The sequence below is a fragment of the Ranitomeya variabilis genome, chromosome 1, assembly GCF_051348905.1.
Source record: "Ranitomeya variabilis isolate aRanVar5 chromosome 1, aRanVar5.hap1, whole genome shotgun sequence".
NCBI classification, from domain to species: domain Eukaryota; kingdom Metazoa; phylum Chordata; class Amphibia; order Anura; family Dendrobatidae; genus Ranitomeya; species Ranitomeya variabilis.
Window position 1 is genome coordinate 451,697,964 of NC_135232.1, and position 18,113 is coordinate 451,716,076.

At 40.3% G+C, this 18,113-nt stretch overlaps 1 protein-coding gene across 3 annotated transcripts in view; it reads left to right on the forward strand.

Annotated features, from left to right (window-relative positions):
• Positions 1–18,113, forward strand: part of BNC2 (basonuclin zinc finger protein 2) — an 880,369-nt gene that overhangs the window by 822,903 nt on the left and 39,353 nt on the right. For all 3 annotated transcript variants that reach the window (XM_077249966.1, XM_077249974.1, XM_077249983.1), the window contains one exon: positions 2,060–4,023. In XM_077249966.1, coding sequence (XP_077106081.1) covers positions 2,060–4,023 — 1,964 coding nt within the window. The remainder of the gene's footprint in view (positions 1–2,059; positions 4,024–18,113) is intronic.

Here is an 18,113-nt window from a genome sequence, read left to right on the forward strand (position 1 = left end):
TGGATGATCTATGTCCCCTGATATAGATGAAAAATGTTGGAAACTTCTAGTTTAGTCATCTTGGAGGGAATAACACACTACTGTGCAGCTACAGCATGAAAGTCAATAAGCTATATTTTGGAAATACAGGTGGAATTATCCAAGTAGTTTTACATATGTAAAGCTAATTGAATTTTAACTGTAATGCTGGAAGTGCAGGGTACAATCTATGAAATCACTGTATTTATGTTCCGTGTTCATAGAAGCATTATTAAAAGCTGTAAAAATAGTTTAAAGACTACCAAAATGTTGGAAGAGTTTAAAGCAGAATTCCTGTCTGGAAACACGCTTTATTTTTACAATAACCACAGGCTTATGTTCCAAAATACTACATTTTTTATTTGTCTTTAATTTCTTATCCAGACTGTGTCGTTGCTTAGAAACCTTTTGGATTTCTGCTTGTGAAAGTGCATTGATATTGTTTGGCACTGGCCTGTTTCAAAATCTTGCATGTCAGGTTTTGGCAATATAAATTCATTGCAGTGGCATCGGACTAGATTCCTGTGAATATCAAAAGCAGTATATTTACATCTGGGATTTGCATTGTGTGTAAATTTTAACCAAGAACATACGACAAGGATTACAGACTGAATATAGACAACTATAGACTGTACATGGAATATAAAATATCTAATTGCAGCTCTCACTGAAGCTGAGCGAGGATCATCCATACAACGGAGTAATGTAGTGGTTCTCTAGGTATGTGTGGAGTTCTTTCTGAGCATAATTATACTAGGCAATAGTCATGAGTCTGCTGGGAGAATCCCACAATGTGAAAAAAAGGCAAGGGGGTATTTCAATCCTGTGTAAAAGTTAAGCTTTAGCTTTGGTCCCATTCATTTTGGGGCGATTCATAGGGCAAGGAATAAATGTCCCTATTTTGAAAATTAAAATATTGGTAAGTATGCATAATGAGGATTGGATTCAAGTTGCCTTGCTACTCAGGAAGTATGGAATTAATAAATTGGGAAGCATGTATAGGATAGAATTCACTAAATAGTTAAAAAACTAATTTTAAAAATCATTAAAAAAATTCAATTATATTTGTATTGGTAGCTTTAAAAATGAATAAAGTGTAATTCATAAAGTATTATTTTTTTCTCATTGTCTACAATGTTCTAATATATTCTGATATTATCATCATTCACATAAGTCTTTGTTTCCAATGTAGCTCGAAATCTACTTTTCCCTTTTCAAGAGACACATACTAGGGTCAATTGCATAGACCATCAATTATCCATACATCTCTTTAAAGTGTGAGAAGAAGCAAAACAAGACCAACGCTGAAACAGAGAGAACATAAAAACCATGGCCCCAATTCCTGGAGACCAATGATTTTGTTCACTGTTTTGATGTGGGGCATGGGACAGTGGGTCGCTCCTGATTCATGAATAGGTGCCCACCTTGTAATGAATCAGGAGTATCTAAAGAGTGATATGCTCTTCCGTGTGCCAGACAGAAATCTTACCCAAGTTGGGGACTGGAGAGAGATTGCTGGTGCAGTGAACACAACAGCTCCATACATTTTCATGGAGCTGGGAGAAAATTGTCTAAGAACAGAGAAGGTCTTAAAATTGTGGCTCAGCTTTGAGTTGCACCAATGTTTTTCAACTGTGCAAAGCTTGTGCCTTGCTTTTTTGGTATTAAATCTTTGCTAAATTTGTCCCTATAAGCAAATATTTTCTTGGATTTGAACTCAGTACTCAAATCTCTGCAAAGCAACCATACTAAGCACTGAGCCACAGTGTCACCAGTATAGTAAAAAAGTATTTTAGTCTAAATGCTGTTTTTGGAAATGGGATTAGGATGTCGAGGATGGTATGCAGAATCTTAAATGTACTTCTTTCCCTGCTAGCTTTACTTAATCTGAAAGATTTATTTATTTATTTTTAATTTTGATAAACTTGACAATTTAACCTTATGATCAGGTGCATCTTATCAAGTTGAAATGTCTAGTTGTAAAATTACACATGTTGCTATCCTATCATGTTCTTTACCATCACATATACTTTTCTTTTAGGATACTGCTGGCAAGGTCCTGGATCGTTGGGCAATTATGTCTCGAGAAGAGGAGATTATCACTTTACAGCAGTTTCTACGGTTTGGAGAAACCAAATCCATTGTGGAACTCATGGCTATTCAAGAAAAGGAAGGACAGGCAGTTGCTGTGGCTTCTTCAAAAGCTGATTCAGATATAAGAACTTTTATTGAAAGCAACAATCGTACCAGAAGCCCAAGTGTACTCTCACAATTGGAAAACAGTAACCCTTCTAGCATTCACCACTTTGAGAACATGCCCAATAGCCTTGCATTTCTCCTTCCATTCCAGTATATCAACCCAGTGTCTGCTCCTATGCTTGGATTACCTCCTAATGGGCTCATGTTAGAGCACCCTGGCCTGAGGTTGCATGAATCTAACAATTCAAATCACAATGAATGTGAAGAGACCAGTGAGTCGGAGGTCTCCCCCATGCCTTATAGTAGGAATGAGCAGACATCTAATAGAAATGCCTTGAGTAGCATCACAAATGTAGAGCCAAAAACAGAGCCAAACAATGCCTCCCCCACTCAAGCATCTACTCCTGTCAGCGACATTAATAAATCTGAGCATGTCAAAAGTTCTTTCAAGATTCACCGAATGAGAAGGATGGGAGCTTCATCACGGAAGGGCAGGGTATTTTGCAATGCTTGTGGCAAAACTTTTTATGATAAAGGAACACTAAAAATCCATTACAATGCCGTGCATCTTAAGATAAAACACAGATGTACTATTGAAGGTTGTAATATGGTTTTCAGTTCTCTTCGAAGTAGAAATCGGCATAGTGCAAATCCCAATCCTCGTCTTCACATGCCAATGCTAAGAAACAATAGAGATAAAGACCTTATTCGTGCAACTTCTGGAGCTGCTACACCTGTAATAGCAAGTACAAAATCAAGCTTATCGTTAACCAGCCCTGGTCGACCACCCATGGGTTTTTCAACACCACCTTTGGATCCTCTTTTGCAAAATTCACTTTCCAGTCAACTAGTGTTTCCAGCTTTAAAAACTGTACAGCATGTTCCTCCTTTTTACAGAAGTTTACTAAATTCAGGAGACCTAGTTAGCCCTCCAACATCACTACCTACTAGCCCAATATTGCCAGCACCTTTAGGGGTAGAACAGCCTCTTCCTCCTCTGCCTCAAGAGCTGCAATCAACTGTGATCAACATGTCAACACAGGATTCTAATACAGATCTTGCTCCTAAGAAAAAACCTAGAAAATCTAGTATGCCGGTTAAAATTGAAAAGGAAATCATTGATACTGCTGATGAATTTGATGATGATGATGATGATGAAGAAAATATTGATCATGGTCCATCCATAAATGACATTGGTCATGATTCTCAAGGTGAGGTGAGCCCAGGATTGTCAATAAACAGTTACTCAAAAACAAGCAGTAGCAGGTGTATCATGCGTTCAGACACCAGAGCCAACAGCATGACGTCTGAAGACCAGGACCATGAAAGAGATTTTGAAAATGAGTCAGAATCCTCTGAGCCAAAGTTTTGTGATGAACCAATGGAGGATGATAACATTCCAATTCACAAGAATGGCAGTCTTAGGACAGAAATTGATAAATCTTATGAAAATCATATTGACAGTCATCAGCAGGCTGTCATAAAGGTAAAAGAAGAGTTTACAGACCCTACATATGACATGTTTTACATGAGCCACTATGGACTATACAATGGGGGCAGTGCTGGCATGGCTGCATTTCACGAAAGCTTAGCTTCATCATTGAGTTACGGAAGCCCTCAAAAATTCTCTCCAGATGGGGACCTGTGCTCAAGCCCAGATCCTAAAATTTGCTATGTGTGCAAAAAGAGTTTCAAAAGCTCATACAGTGTAAAACTTCACTACAGGAATGTTCACCTAAAAGAGATGCATGTCTGCACAGTAGCTGGTTGCAATGCTGCTTTCCCCTCACGCCGGAGTAGAGACAGGTTAGTAGTATTATTTTATTTATATGCATTATATTTTGTTATTCTCTCCACATTGCTATTCAGCGTTTCCTATAAACATAATTGTAGAAGAATTTAGTTATATTGCTTGAACTGGATGTTTGATTCATTTATTCTCTTAAAAGAGCAAATCTGCACAGGTCTGCAAAATTTTTTTTTCAAGAGCTGTTTTGGTTATTCCACGTAATCTTTATGTTTTTAAGTGCACTGAATCCAAAAATGACCTCCGTTTTGTCATAGGACATCACGTTTTCTGACAATTTAAGTAACTATATTAAATAAGACAATAACTCAAAATAAATGAAAATAGACTCATAAAATTATTTTTTTATTACAAATGTTTCATGAAAATCATTTTTTAACTGCAATGAGCTCACTAACACACACTAAAATCGATTCTTCCCTGTGAGGCTTCTCTTGGTACATTTACGCTTGTGAATAGCATCTGGAATGTCTCTCTGAAGCGTCCAACAATAGTCTGCCATCTTTGTAATGCTCCATCTTCCCTGGTATCTTCTTTCCATCTCTTTAATGTCCTGGTGGAATCGTTCACCTTGCTCTTCACTCACAGCTCCCAAATTTTCAGGAAAGTTGTCAAGGTGGGAATGGAGGAAATGCACTTTCAAACTTATCAGGTAACCTAAAGCTTGAAATGCTTTCAGCATTCGTCCAACGATTTTTTTGTAGTCAGGGTCTTTGTTATTGCCTAAAAATTCTCTCCACAACCTCTATAAATGCAAACCACCCGTCTTTTTGAGCATGCATCATGGTATTGATAAACTCTTGATCAGCAATAAGCCTTCTAATGTCTGGTCCCACGAACACACCTTCATTCAACTTTGCCTCAGAGAGGCCTGGAAACTTGGTGACCAAGTATTTGAAGCATTCTCCATCTTTTGGAAGTGATTTTACGAATTGCTTCATCAATAACAATTTTATGTGGAGAGGAGGTAGAAGAACTTTATGGGGAGGAGCCAAAGTTTCTCGGAGGACATTTTTTTCACCAACTGTGAGCACCCTCGACAGTTATATTTTTTTGGCATTGTATATCTTCAATGCATTGATGTGAATTAATTAATAGTAATTTTGACTTTCAAAACCCTAAGATAAAAAAATACCAAAAATTGAGAAAAATATACTAAATTTGAAGAGAATTGTGCATTTTGTGGCAAATCCTGACGTCCAGGATTTTTTTCAATATGTTTTTCGTTTTCAGCACACCAAAATACATGGAAATTAGATGAAAATAATCAAACAGCTTTTTAGTCGCAGACCTGTGCTATTTAGGCAGATCTAAACATGCAAAGACATATACACTGACAAGCAAAAAGGTAACAATGTTTTGAACTTTTGACTTACAGACTCCATATCTCACCATCCACTACTGCTTTAAATATGAGACTAGCATAATTTTATAGACAATGATCTTGGCTAGGTCATGCAGAAATTTGACTTGCAACTCTTTTGCATACAAATAGATGCAGATTATTGTCATGTCACTGCATTGTTACTGTTTTGCTTCTAAAAATCTAAACTTAAATTTTTATTATTGTGTTAGTGTTTTGTAAATCCACCTTTGGTTTTCAACACTGCCTGAATCCTTATGGTAATGCTTTCAATCAGATTCAAGCATGTCTCAACCAAAGTCTAATTCCAGGTCTCTTCTATGTGTTCCCAAAGTTGGTGCATACTGGTCGACTCACTTGAGTATTTATACAGCTTTCTCTTCATCTCTACTCACAAATGTTTGATTGGGTTGAGGTCTAGGAACTGTGGGGGCCAATCGAGCACCTCTACTTAATTGTCATTGAACCATTTCTTCACCAATCTTGACTTATGCTTTGGGTCATTGCCCTGCTGGAACATTATGTCATCCTTTTCGCACCCATAGTCCTGAAGTGTACAAAGTCAGTTGTCTTGTAGGATACTCACATATAGCTCAGCATTGAGACCACCATTGATCAGGCTTCCTCCACCGAACTTGACAGTTCCTTCAATTTTTCGATCCGTTAGCCCCTTTTTCCTATGTTTCTTCCATATCCATTTTCACAGATATCAGCTAGAAGAGTGTATCCCAATTAGTTAAAACATAACTTTTACTGAAGAGTATTAAAATTAGAACAAACTATAACAGACAAATAAAGTGCTCACGCCGAAAACTGTGCTCAAGATAAAAAACTGGTTTGGTCTCACCAATTATGGACATGGGATCTCCAGAATGGTGAATCGGATAATCCCAGGGAGGGTCCACACAGTAGAGTAGTAAAGGGGACAGGAACCTATTACCCTGTCGTGCCCCGGTATCAGACTCCTGTCCTTACAAGGACAGGCCCAAGTATGCTCTACTCTGGACACCCCCCACCAAATGTATATGACGCCTCCCTACGCGTTTCTTCACCAATAATGGAGATTCATCAGGGGAGATATTTTGGCCATTCAGGCCTGGACATCAGTTTCAAAGTCCATAAGTAAAGTCCACTCAAGCATTCAAGAATATAGAGTATACGCAGTGGCTGTATAGCATCCTGAAGATAAATGATATGGCACTCCACCCTGGTAAGTGAGTCAGCACAGAGTGGTTAAAACCATCCCTTTATAAATGTAACGTCTTTACAAATCCCTCCTCCACCAGGCAAGTATATGGCAGCCAACGCCCACCCCCATCCGGTTCTGCCGCTTACCGGGTATTTCTGTGCTCCATTGCTGGAACGCACGCCGTCTAACCATGTGTTTAATGGTCGCCGGTCTACTCCCAGTGCATATCGCGCAACCGGAAGTGCCGACGCCATATTGGGTGCCTCACTTCCGGTGCGCCGTTGCCGCTATGCGCTTCAGCATGAAACGCAAGCGGCTGCAAACAGCCTGGCGCCGGTCTCCTCCCAAAGCAAGTCGCGCAACCGGAAGTGCCGACGCCATCTAAGGTGCCTCACTTCCGGTGCGCAGTTGCCGCTGTGCGCTTCAGTATGGAACGCAAGCGGCTACACACAGCCTGGCGCGACAAGATGACATCGTCCCGTATATGAGGCCAGGCTGGGCTAAAGCACTCCGGACCCATGGCACCTGTATAGTTCATAAGGATATATCTTCGGCAAGTGAACCATGTTAGGCAGGTGGTTATCATTCAGGGAAGTGCACCCCATATCACTAGGTATCTGATAAGTAGACTACTAGAGTGACACGTCCTCAGATAACATATAGGAAATGTAAGACCCTGGGAGATCGACTAGTGCATAGTCATCTCACTGCACCTATTAAAACAACTTGGTTACCACAGAGACCGAGAGGATGCTACAGATGTGGAGGATGTGTTGCGTGTGAGTCAATACGGGTGGGTAAGGATTTCTATGATGCCCACACTCAAAGAACATATACCATCAAGGAATTTATTAACTGTAAATCAAAAGGGGTGGTATATAGAGCAGCATGTACTTGCGGTATGACATATATTGGCAAAACTGTCAGAGAACTCAGAAGACGAGTGGGAGAACATTTGGGGGATATCCGCAATGAGAGGGATACTCCAATTGCCAGACATGTGGTCACCAACCATGGGGGCAATGTGGGTGTCATGAGTTTCATGGGGATTGACAAGGTATCTCCATCCCCCAGAGGAGGTAATTTTGACAAAGCCCTATTACAATGGGAAACCAGGTGGATCTTTATGTTGGACACCTGCCATCCCCATGGACTCAATGAACAATTGAACTTTAGCTGCTTCCTGTAGGTTTTGGCACTCCCTACCCACCCTCAGTGGGACTCACGCACTCGCTAAGCAGGGCTGTTTCCTGCATATATAAATATAATATCTCCACCCGGGGCTCCCCTCCCTCTGTATAATAGTCTTCGGCCTTTTTTCTGTTCTATTTTCTTTTTGTTCCCTCTCTGCTCTAACTTTTGAAATGTGGGTATCTCTTGATAAAGTGTCCTGGACTTCTGGTCCAGAGAACCAGCTATAATAAACAAAACATTTGTATATTTATGCGCAGGGCTATTACTCTGTCTAGGGTCCCCTATTTTTTACTATATCTCTGGTCTTGTCAGATTAGGACCTTATCTGTAAACTTTGTTAGGTTCCAGAGATTAGCGGGACTACAATCTAATTTTGAACAAACTAAACACATATGCATGTGGCACATTGTTTATTAAGTGACCATCTCTCAAACCTCCCCACTATAGACCCCCTGGTCCTCAGAATGCAGCACGTTCCGTCTCTATGTGGTGCCTTCTTGTTTTTTCCATCTGGGAGCACCATATGGGGGGTGGTGCCTCTTTATGTCTGCACACTTCCCTATAATAAGCGGCGTTTTGGCAGCACACCGTCTTCTGCGGTGATTTTATTCTATATTAGGCATGGTAATATTTATTATTTTTGATATGTCTCTTGTTATGTTGAGACACTTCTCTGTATAACAAGGAGTGCACCTATAGTCTATCATATTGTCTGGACACTTCCAGCTCATGTAAATGGACTTTGTTTTTGTTTCTGTTGTCACTCTAGTAGTCTACTTATCAGATACCTAGTGATATGGGGTGCACTTCCCTGAATGATAACCACCTGCCTAACATGGTTCACTTACCGAAGATATATCCTTATGAACTATACAGGTGCCATGGGTCCGGAGTGCTTTAGCCCAGCCTGGCCTCATATACGGGACAATGTCATCTTGTCGCGCCAGGCTGTGTGTAGCCGCTTGCGTTCCATACTGAAGCGCACAGCGGCAACTGCGCACCGGAAGTGAGGCACCTTAGATGGCGTCGGCACTTCCGGTTGCGCGACTTGCTTTGGGAGGAGACCGGCGCCAGGCTGTTTGCAGCCGCTTGCGTTTCATGCTGAAGCGCATAGCGGCAACGGCGCACCGGAAGTGAGGCACCCAATATGGCGTCGGCACTTCCGGTTGCGCGATATGCACTGGGAGTAGACCGGCGACCATTAAACACATGGTTAGACGGCGTGCGTTCCAGCAATGGAGCACAGAAATACCCGGTAAGCGGCAGAACCGGATGGGGGTGGGCGTTGGCTGCCATATACTTGCCTGGTGGAGGAGGGATTTGTAAAGACGTTACATTTATAAAGGGATGGTTTTAACCACTCTGTGCTGACTCACTTACCAGGGTGGAGTGCCATATCATTTATCTTCAGGATGCTATACAGCCACTGCGTATACTCTATATTCTTGAATGCTTGAGTGGACTTTACTTATGGACTTTGAAACTGATGTCCAGGCCTGAATGGCCAAAATATCTCCCCTGATGAATCTCCATTATTGGTGAAGAAACGCGTAGGGAGGCGTCATATACATTTGGTGGGGGGTGTCCAGAGTAGAGCATACTTGGGCCTGTCCTTGTAAGGACAGGAGTCTGATACCGGGGCACGACAGGGTAATAGGTTCCTGTCCCCTTTACTACTCTACTGTGTGGACCCTCCCTGGGATTATCCGATTCACCATTCTGGAGATCCCATGTCCATAATTGGTGAGACCAAACCAGTTTTTTATCTTGAGCACAGTTTTCGGCGTGAGCACTTTATTTGTCTGTTATAGTTTGTTCTAATTTTAATACTCTTCAGTAAAAGTTATGTTTTAACTAATTGGGATACACTCTTCTAGCTGATATCTGTTAATAATCCCTAAGAGTTGGTAAACGGCGTGGTATATCCAGGCCATAGCTTATTACATATCCATTTTCACCCATCAGAGCCTAGTCTATTGACTTTTTTCTCATCACTCCAAATCATCCATTTCCAATCTTCTATTGTCTACTTTTCATACTTTTTTGCAAACTACAACCGACGCTTGTTTTGGCAATATTGAAGTTGAGGCTTTTTTGAGCCACCATTCCAGACTTCTGTAATGTTTGGTGCATGGTGCTTGCATGGATGTCTATAATCTCACTATTACAAAGCAAACAAGCCAACTCTACTGCCATGTTTGTCACACCAAAACTGATAGACCTTGTGATGAGACAACTTGTTGACTCAGATATTTTGCTTAGACATCCACCTCTTGGCTTTTGAATGGATGGACAGACTTCATTTCGTATTCTTACTACTGCCATGGCACTCACATGATGCAGTTTGGAAATTTTCTTGGCCAGAGACAGCTGTTGATGAGCTGGATTATGCTCTTTCTCTTTTCTTGGGAAATCTTCTTCATGGCTGCTCCTTGATTCGATCCAGTGACCATACGCTTGGAAATAAACTTAATAACAAACTGTTAGGGAATATAAGAAGAGGTTGTAATTTGTAGTATACAGGAAGAAAAAGATTTTTCCTCCACCGGGTGCAGAACAGTAACAATGCAGTGACATGACAGGAATCTGCATAAATAATCATATGCTAAATAGTTGCAAGTCAAATTTATGTATGAGGTAGCCAAAATGATTGTCTACCAAATGATGGTAGTCTCAAGTTCGAAGCAGTGGTGAATGGTGAAATATGGAGCCTGAAAGTCAAAAGTTCAAAACTTTGTTACTGTTTTGCTCCTCAGTGTATTTAAATATTACTATTCAGTAATCTTTTTGCAACCACTAGAGGGAGTGTAAGCGCTTACTGTACACTTCTCTACATTGCCATGAAAGTCTTCGTTTAGTCACATTAAACATTGTTTCAATGAGTTTCAAATGCAAATTGATTAAACTTACTAATATATATTAAAGGGTATCAGTCAGCAGGATTTTGCTATTTAATCTGAGGACAGTATGAGGTAGGGGCTGAAACACAGATTTAAGGGATGTGTCACTTATTAGGCTGTGTACTGTTGTTTCTATACAATGAATATTTAAGCACCAGAAGATTGTCACTGCTCAGACTAAAGCACAAGTGAGCCCTGGTCTGACAACGCCTCCTCCTCTGATAAGCAGCTTACCTTCAATATACAATGTACACAGAAAGCTGTGGGGTAGGTGGGATTAGCTTTTAAGCTCTGCTATATCCTACATCTAGAACCTCTGATATTGTAACAACAACTGGTTCTCTTTTACTGCATTATGCTGCTCTCAGATGAGATAGCAAAACACTTGGTGACTAGGGTTGAGCGAAACAGATCGGCACTTTTCAAAAGTCGCCGACTTTTAGCAAAGTCGGGTTTCGTGAAACCCGACCCGATCCCACTCTGGGATCGGGTTGGCGGTACACGATCTGTAATCCAAAGTCGGGTTTCGATTTTTATATATATATATATATATATATATATATATATATATATATATATATATATATATATATATGTATATATATATATGTCATAGAGAGACACATATATATATATATTTATATTTACTTCAGCGCGATAATGTTGAAAAGCCGGTAATTCAATTGCCGGCTTTTCATTTCTCCTGCCTAAACCCGACATGATATGAGACATGGTTTACATACAGTAAACCATGTCATATCCCCCTTTTTTTGCATATTCCACACTACTAATGTTAGTAGTGTGTATGTGCAAAATTTCAGCGCTGTAGCTATTAAATTTAAGGGTTAAATCGCGGAAAAAATTGGCGTGGGCTCCCGCGCAATTTTCTCCGCCAGAGTGGTAAAGCCAGTGACTGAGGGCAGATATTAATAGCCAGGAGAAGGTCCATGGTTATTGGCCCCCCCGTGGCTACAAACATCTGCCCCCAGCCACCCCAGAAAAGGCACATCTGGAAGATGCGCCTATTCTGGCACTTGGCCACTCTCTTCCCACTCCCGTGTAGTGTTGGGATATGGGGTAATGAAGGGTTAATGCCACCTTGCTATTGTAAGGTGACATTAAGCCAGATTAATAATGAAGAGGCGTCAATTATGACACCTATCCATTATTAATCCAATTGTATGAAAGGGTTAAAAAACACACACACATTATTAAAAAGTATTTGAATGAAATAAACACACAGGTTGTTTTAATATTTTATTGCTCTCTCAATCCACCTGAAGACCCTCGCTTGGAAAAATAATAAACCAGCAATATACATACCCTCTGATGAACTGTCACGTCCCACGAGGTAAATCCATCTGAAGGGGTTAAAATATTTTACAGGCAGGAGCTCTGCTATAATGCAGCTGTGCTCGTGCCTGTAAACCCCGGGGAATGAAGGAAATGTAGGTCAATGACCTATAATTACCTTCAGTCGCGGTGATGCGCTCCCTGCTGGATGTCCTCATGAACTGCAGCCTGGGAACTTTTTCCCATGCTCCAGGTCATATGAGGACATCCACCAGGGGGTGCATCACCACGACTGAAGGTAACTATAGGTCATTGACCTACATTTCCTTCATTCCCCGGGGTTTACAGGCACGAGCACAGCTGCATTATAGCAGAGCTCCTGCCTGTAAAATATTTTAACCCCTTCAGATGGATTTACCTCGTGGGATGTGACAGTTCATCAGAGGGTATGTATATTGTTGGTTTATTATTTTTCCAAGCGAGGGTCTTCAGGTGGATTGAGAGAGCAATAAAATATTAAAACAACCTGTGTGTTTATTTCATTAAAATACTTTTTAATCATGTGTGTGTGTTTTTTAACCCTTTCATACAATTGGATTAATAATGGATAGGTGTCAGAATTGACGCCTCTCCATTATTAATCCGGCTTAATGTCACCTTACAATAGCAAGGTGGCATTAACCCTTTATTACCCCATATCCCACCGCTACACGGGAGTGGGAAGAGAGTGGCCAAGTGCCAGAATTGGCGCATCTTCCAGATGTGCCTTTTCTGGGGTGGCTGGGGGCAGATGTTTGTAGCCAGGGGGGCCAATAACCATGGACCCTCTCTAGGCTATTAATATCTGCCCTCAGTCACTGGCTTTACCACTCTGACGGAGAAAATTGCGCGGGAGCCCACGCCATTTTTTCCGCGATTTAACCCTTAAATTTAATAGCTACAGCGCCAAAATTTTGCACATACACACTACTAACATTAGTAGTGTGGAATATGCAAAAAAAAGGTGGATATGACATGGTTTACTGTATGTAAACCATGTCTCATATCATGTTGGGTTTAGGCAGGAGAAATGAAAAGCCAGCAATTGAATTACCGGCTTTTCAACATTATCGCGCTGAAGCAAATATTAAAAAAGTATTATTTCCCATTGAATTGCATTGGGTTTCATGTTTTGGCCGATCCCCGACCCCAACTTTTCAATAAGATCGGCCGATTTCACTCGACCCGACTTTTGAGAAAGTCGGGTTTCGTGAAACCCGACTCGATCTCAAAAAATGAAAAGTCGCTCAACCCTATTGGTGACAGATTCCCTTTAATCAGCAGACAGTCAAGCCCTTCAAGATCATCACTAGGCGGAGGTCCTTTTCTATGGTGGAACAAATCTGAAAGTGGAGAAGACTGATGCTAAAATTGGGACATGTAACTTTAATCAATATGATTTTAAACACATTGAAACAAACTTTTATGCAACAGGGGAGCATCTAAAATGAAAAATATGATATAATTTCCTTAAACTCTCCCTAATGGTGGCTACAGACAGCCAAAACTCAGTTTCAAGAGGAGGTTAGTTATACATTGCAAAACATATATATATATATATATAGATAGATAGATAGATAGATAGATAGATAGATAGATAGATAGATAGATAGATAGATAGATAGATATATATATATATTCTCCATATCAACCATATCTGTTGACAATGTATATTTTAAAAGAAATGATGTAGTACAATAGTTAAGCAAAAAGCACCACAGGATTGCCCTTAGCTGTCAGAGGATGAGTTTCTTAGACATGGTAGGTAGTTTGGACATATTGTAATATCAATGAAATATATTATCACAAAGAAATTTCAGCTCATTCCTCTTTGTAGTATTTTTGAAGAAACAGACTAACAAACCACACCCTCGTAGCACCACTATTAACCTCCTTTAAACAAATTTAGAAGCGGCTTCCTGTACCATCCGGGAATGAGTTACATTGTACAATATCTCCATACACTGTGTACTTACAATGTTGATGCTTTTGACATCTCAACCACTTTAAATGGAACAAAAGTTTACACCAATAAAATACATCTGAAATGCAGTCATGGCTAAAAGTTTTGACATTGACAATTTTTTTCTGCTTTAATGTTTTTTTGATCTTTTAGGCTAGTTTCACACTAGCGTTTACCTGATCTGCGGCAGGCTGCGGACTTACTCCGTGAAGCCCCACCCTCGGCGGCACCTCCGCCACTAGCTCCGCCTACTTCTGCATGCGGCCCGCATGCAACCTCCGTACCTATCTTTAAGGCTGGTTTCACACTTGCGTTTTGATCTGCAGCGTTTTTAAAAAAAATGCAGGTGGTGAAAAAATGCATGTAAATGCGTTTAAATGCTGCGTTTTTTAGACAAAAATATAGAAATTATGATAAACTCCAACCACTGATTAGACAAAGAATGGGTTGCTATCAGTCAGGACTTGGCCCAGAAGCTAATTTCCAGCATGTCGGGGGGAATTGCAGAAGTCTTGAAAAATTAGGGTCAACACTGTCTTTGCATAAACTTGATGTATCTGTCAGTAAAAGTATGAAAACTTATGAAATGCCTATAATTGTACTTCAGTAACTATAGAAACATCTGACTAAAATATCTAAAACCACTGAAGCAGCAAACTTTGTGAGAACCAAAATATCTGTCAATCTCAAAACTTTTGGCCACAGCTGTAAAATATATAAAATTGCTAGCTACTGCCCATGCATCTTGATTTGGCCCCCTTTTGTCTATGTTAGGTCTCCTGCACATCACTGCATCAGCAGTACGAGTGTGATCTGACAAAACATTGGATATCAACTGGACCAATGTAACAATATGGGGCCGTGCACATGTCCAATTTTTTCCTTGGTCAGAACCGATCTAAGAAAAAAATCACAGCGTGCCCTAGTTTGTTCCGATATTCGTGTCACACTCAGCCATGAAAGTCAATGAGCGCATGGAAAGCATTGGACTGCAATGAGACGACATTTTTCACCACCTGACAGAATCTAGAAGATGGAGAATTTTTTTTCCTTATCTTCTCCTCATCTGAGAGAATCAGATCGCACTATGCACAAACTCTGATCAGAGTGTGATCAGAGTGTTATTTACACAATTGATCTGATTCTCTCGGATAAGAGAATACATGATCGTCTGCACCTGCCTAATAGCCAGGAGTGTTATCCACATCAACACCTTTTTTCTCACAGTTAACTGTGATTGTGTGTTAGGCCAAATTCTGCTCCTCAAAGGCAGAGAAATTGGCTTTACAATACGCGAGGATAAAGTTTTAAAACATCATCCACATGCAGTTGACAAATTGTGTATGGAAAAATTAGAAAGCTGCAGAGTTTCAAATTTGCAGCGTGCTCAACATGGATTGTCACAGAATATTTCACACTTATCCATGGTAAACCTGGAGCACAATCTACAGCAAAATACAGGTGCACTACAGCAGACATGTCATTTCCTGTATGCAAACAAGTACCACATTATCATGCCAACTTCAACAGGAGTTATTGTAGCTCCAACTCTGGTTTATTCATATGTGGCTCAGCAATAGGCTTGGTCCTCCTCAGAATGTGTTTTTGTTTCTCAGCCTGCAGCAGTATAAGCATTCAATTGTTAACCCCATGGCACGCAAATAGTTAATATTTTGTAGCTTTCTATACACAACTGTATTATTTTTATTTTTTACATGTTATTACTACACGTTTCACCTTATTTCTACTAACATTCAGTAGCTTCAGTTTATTCTTCTGCTAAAGAGTCACATCTCAATTTCTGTCTCCCATAACCAAAGCGATTTATTACATTTAAAGGGAACCTGACACCATGAAAATGCAGTGAAATCTGCAGGCACCATATTATAGAGAAGGAGGAGATGAGAAGTTTGATATTTAGTTTTGTGAGAAAAGATTCAGTATAACCGGTGTTTTAACCATTTAAACCTTTGCTCTTTTTGGGTTATTGGTCCAGTGGACAGTCCTTTCGGTGACTGACAGCTTTAAATGCATAAGTGAGCACACGGAGATGGCTGCCAATCATTGATAGTAATTTTTGCAAATTAAAAAATAAAAACTTGAAATATTATATGGTCATAAGTATTCAGACCCTTTGCTCACACACTCGTATTTAAGTCACATGCTGTCCATTTCCTTGTGATCCTCCTTGAGATGGTTCTACTCCTTCATTAGAGTCCAGCTGTGTTTAATTAAACTGATAGGACTTGATTTGGAAAGGCACACACCTGTCTATATAAGACCACACAGCTCACAGTGCATGTCAGACCAAATGAGAATCATGAGGTCAAAGGAACTGGCCAAGGAGCTCAGAGACAGAATTGTGGCAATGCACATATCTGGCCAAGGTTACAACAGAATTTCTGCAGTACTCAAGTTTCCTAAGAGCACAGTGGCCTCCATAATCCTTAAATGGAAGAAATTTGGGACCACCAGAAGTCTTCCTAGACCTGGCCGTCCAGCCAAATTGAGCAATCATGGGAGAGGTAAAGAAGAACCCCAAGATCACTGTGGCTTAGCTCCAGAGATGCAGTAGGGAGATGGGAGAAAGTTCTACAAAGTCAACTGTCACTGCAGCCCTCCACCAGTCAGGCCTTTATGGCAGAGTGGCCCGACAGAAGCCTCTCCTCAGTGCAAGACATATGAAAGCCTGCATAGAGTTTGCTAAAAAACACATGAAGGACTCCCAGACTATAAGATTCTCTCGTCTGATGAGATGAAGATAGACCTTTTTGGTGATAATTCTAAGCGGTATGTGTGGAAAAAACAGGCACTGCTCATCACCTGCCCAATACAATCCCAACCGTGAAATATGGTGGTGGCAGCATCATGCTATGGGAGTGTTTTTCGGCTACAGGGACAGGACAACTGGTTGTCATTGAAGGAAACATGAATGTGGCCAAATACAGAGATATCCTGGATGAAAACCTCTTCCAGATTGCTCTGGACCTCAGACTTGGCTGAAGGTTCACCTTCCAACAAGACAATGACCCTAAGCACACAGCTAAAATAACAAAGGAGTGGCTTCAGAACAACTCTGTGACCACTCTTGACTGGCTCACCCAGAGCACTGACATAAACTCAATTGAGCATCTCTGGAGAGACCTGAAAATGGCTGTCCACCAACGTTCACCACCCATCCTGATGGATCTGGAGAGGATCTGCAAGGAAGAATGGCAGAGAATCCCCAAATCAAGGTGTGAAAAACTTGTTGCATCATTCCCAAGAAGACTCATGGCTGTACTAGCTCAAAAGGGTGCTTCTACTGAATACTGAGCAAAGGGTCTGAATACTTATGACCATGTGATATTTCAGTTTTTCTTTTTTAATAAATTTGCAAAAATTACTACATTTCTGTTTTGTTCAGTCAAGATGGGGTGCAGAGTGCACATTGATGAGAAAAAATGAACTTTTTAGAATTTACCAAATGGCTGCAATGAAACAAAGCATGAAAAATTTAAAGGGGTATGAATACTTTCCGTAGCCACTGTATATCAATCTATTCAGCTCCCCCAGCTCTATAACATGGTACCTGCAGATTGGACTGCATTTTCATGGTAACACAAATCCTTATGTCTTATTTTGCTTTTAATGACTGCCTTACATACAGTAAACTAATTTTTTTTCACTATTACGTGGTTGATCATTAGGGGGGCATACTTTTAAAACATTTAGTAACCATTTTCCACCTGGAAAATTGTTCACATTTTTGATGCATATCCATCATAAATCCTGCTAAAAGAGGGTTTTCTACTAAAATGCATGTAAATGTGATTAAAAATCATTTTTTGCTTCTGGCTTTCTTGTTTGCCTTCGGTTACACTGTCTATCGCGGGCTGCTCAATGAGTTGAATGAGAACCCATCACAAAGCCTGCTGTCACAATCAGATGGGAAGTTTGTAACTCTTTTATCTGTCCTTTTCTAAGCTTTTCTCAGCTTATTTACATCCACAAACCACATCAATGTTGACTATCCAGGGGAAAAAAAAAACTTATATCAGTCACATAATGCAAAAGATTTAATAAAAACCATTAGCAAAAACTTATTTTAACCCTAAATACATACAATTTAAGTAAAAAAAAATGTCCCCAGTGGTTTATAACCCCTT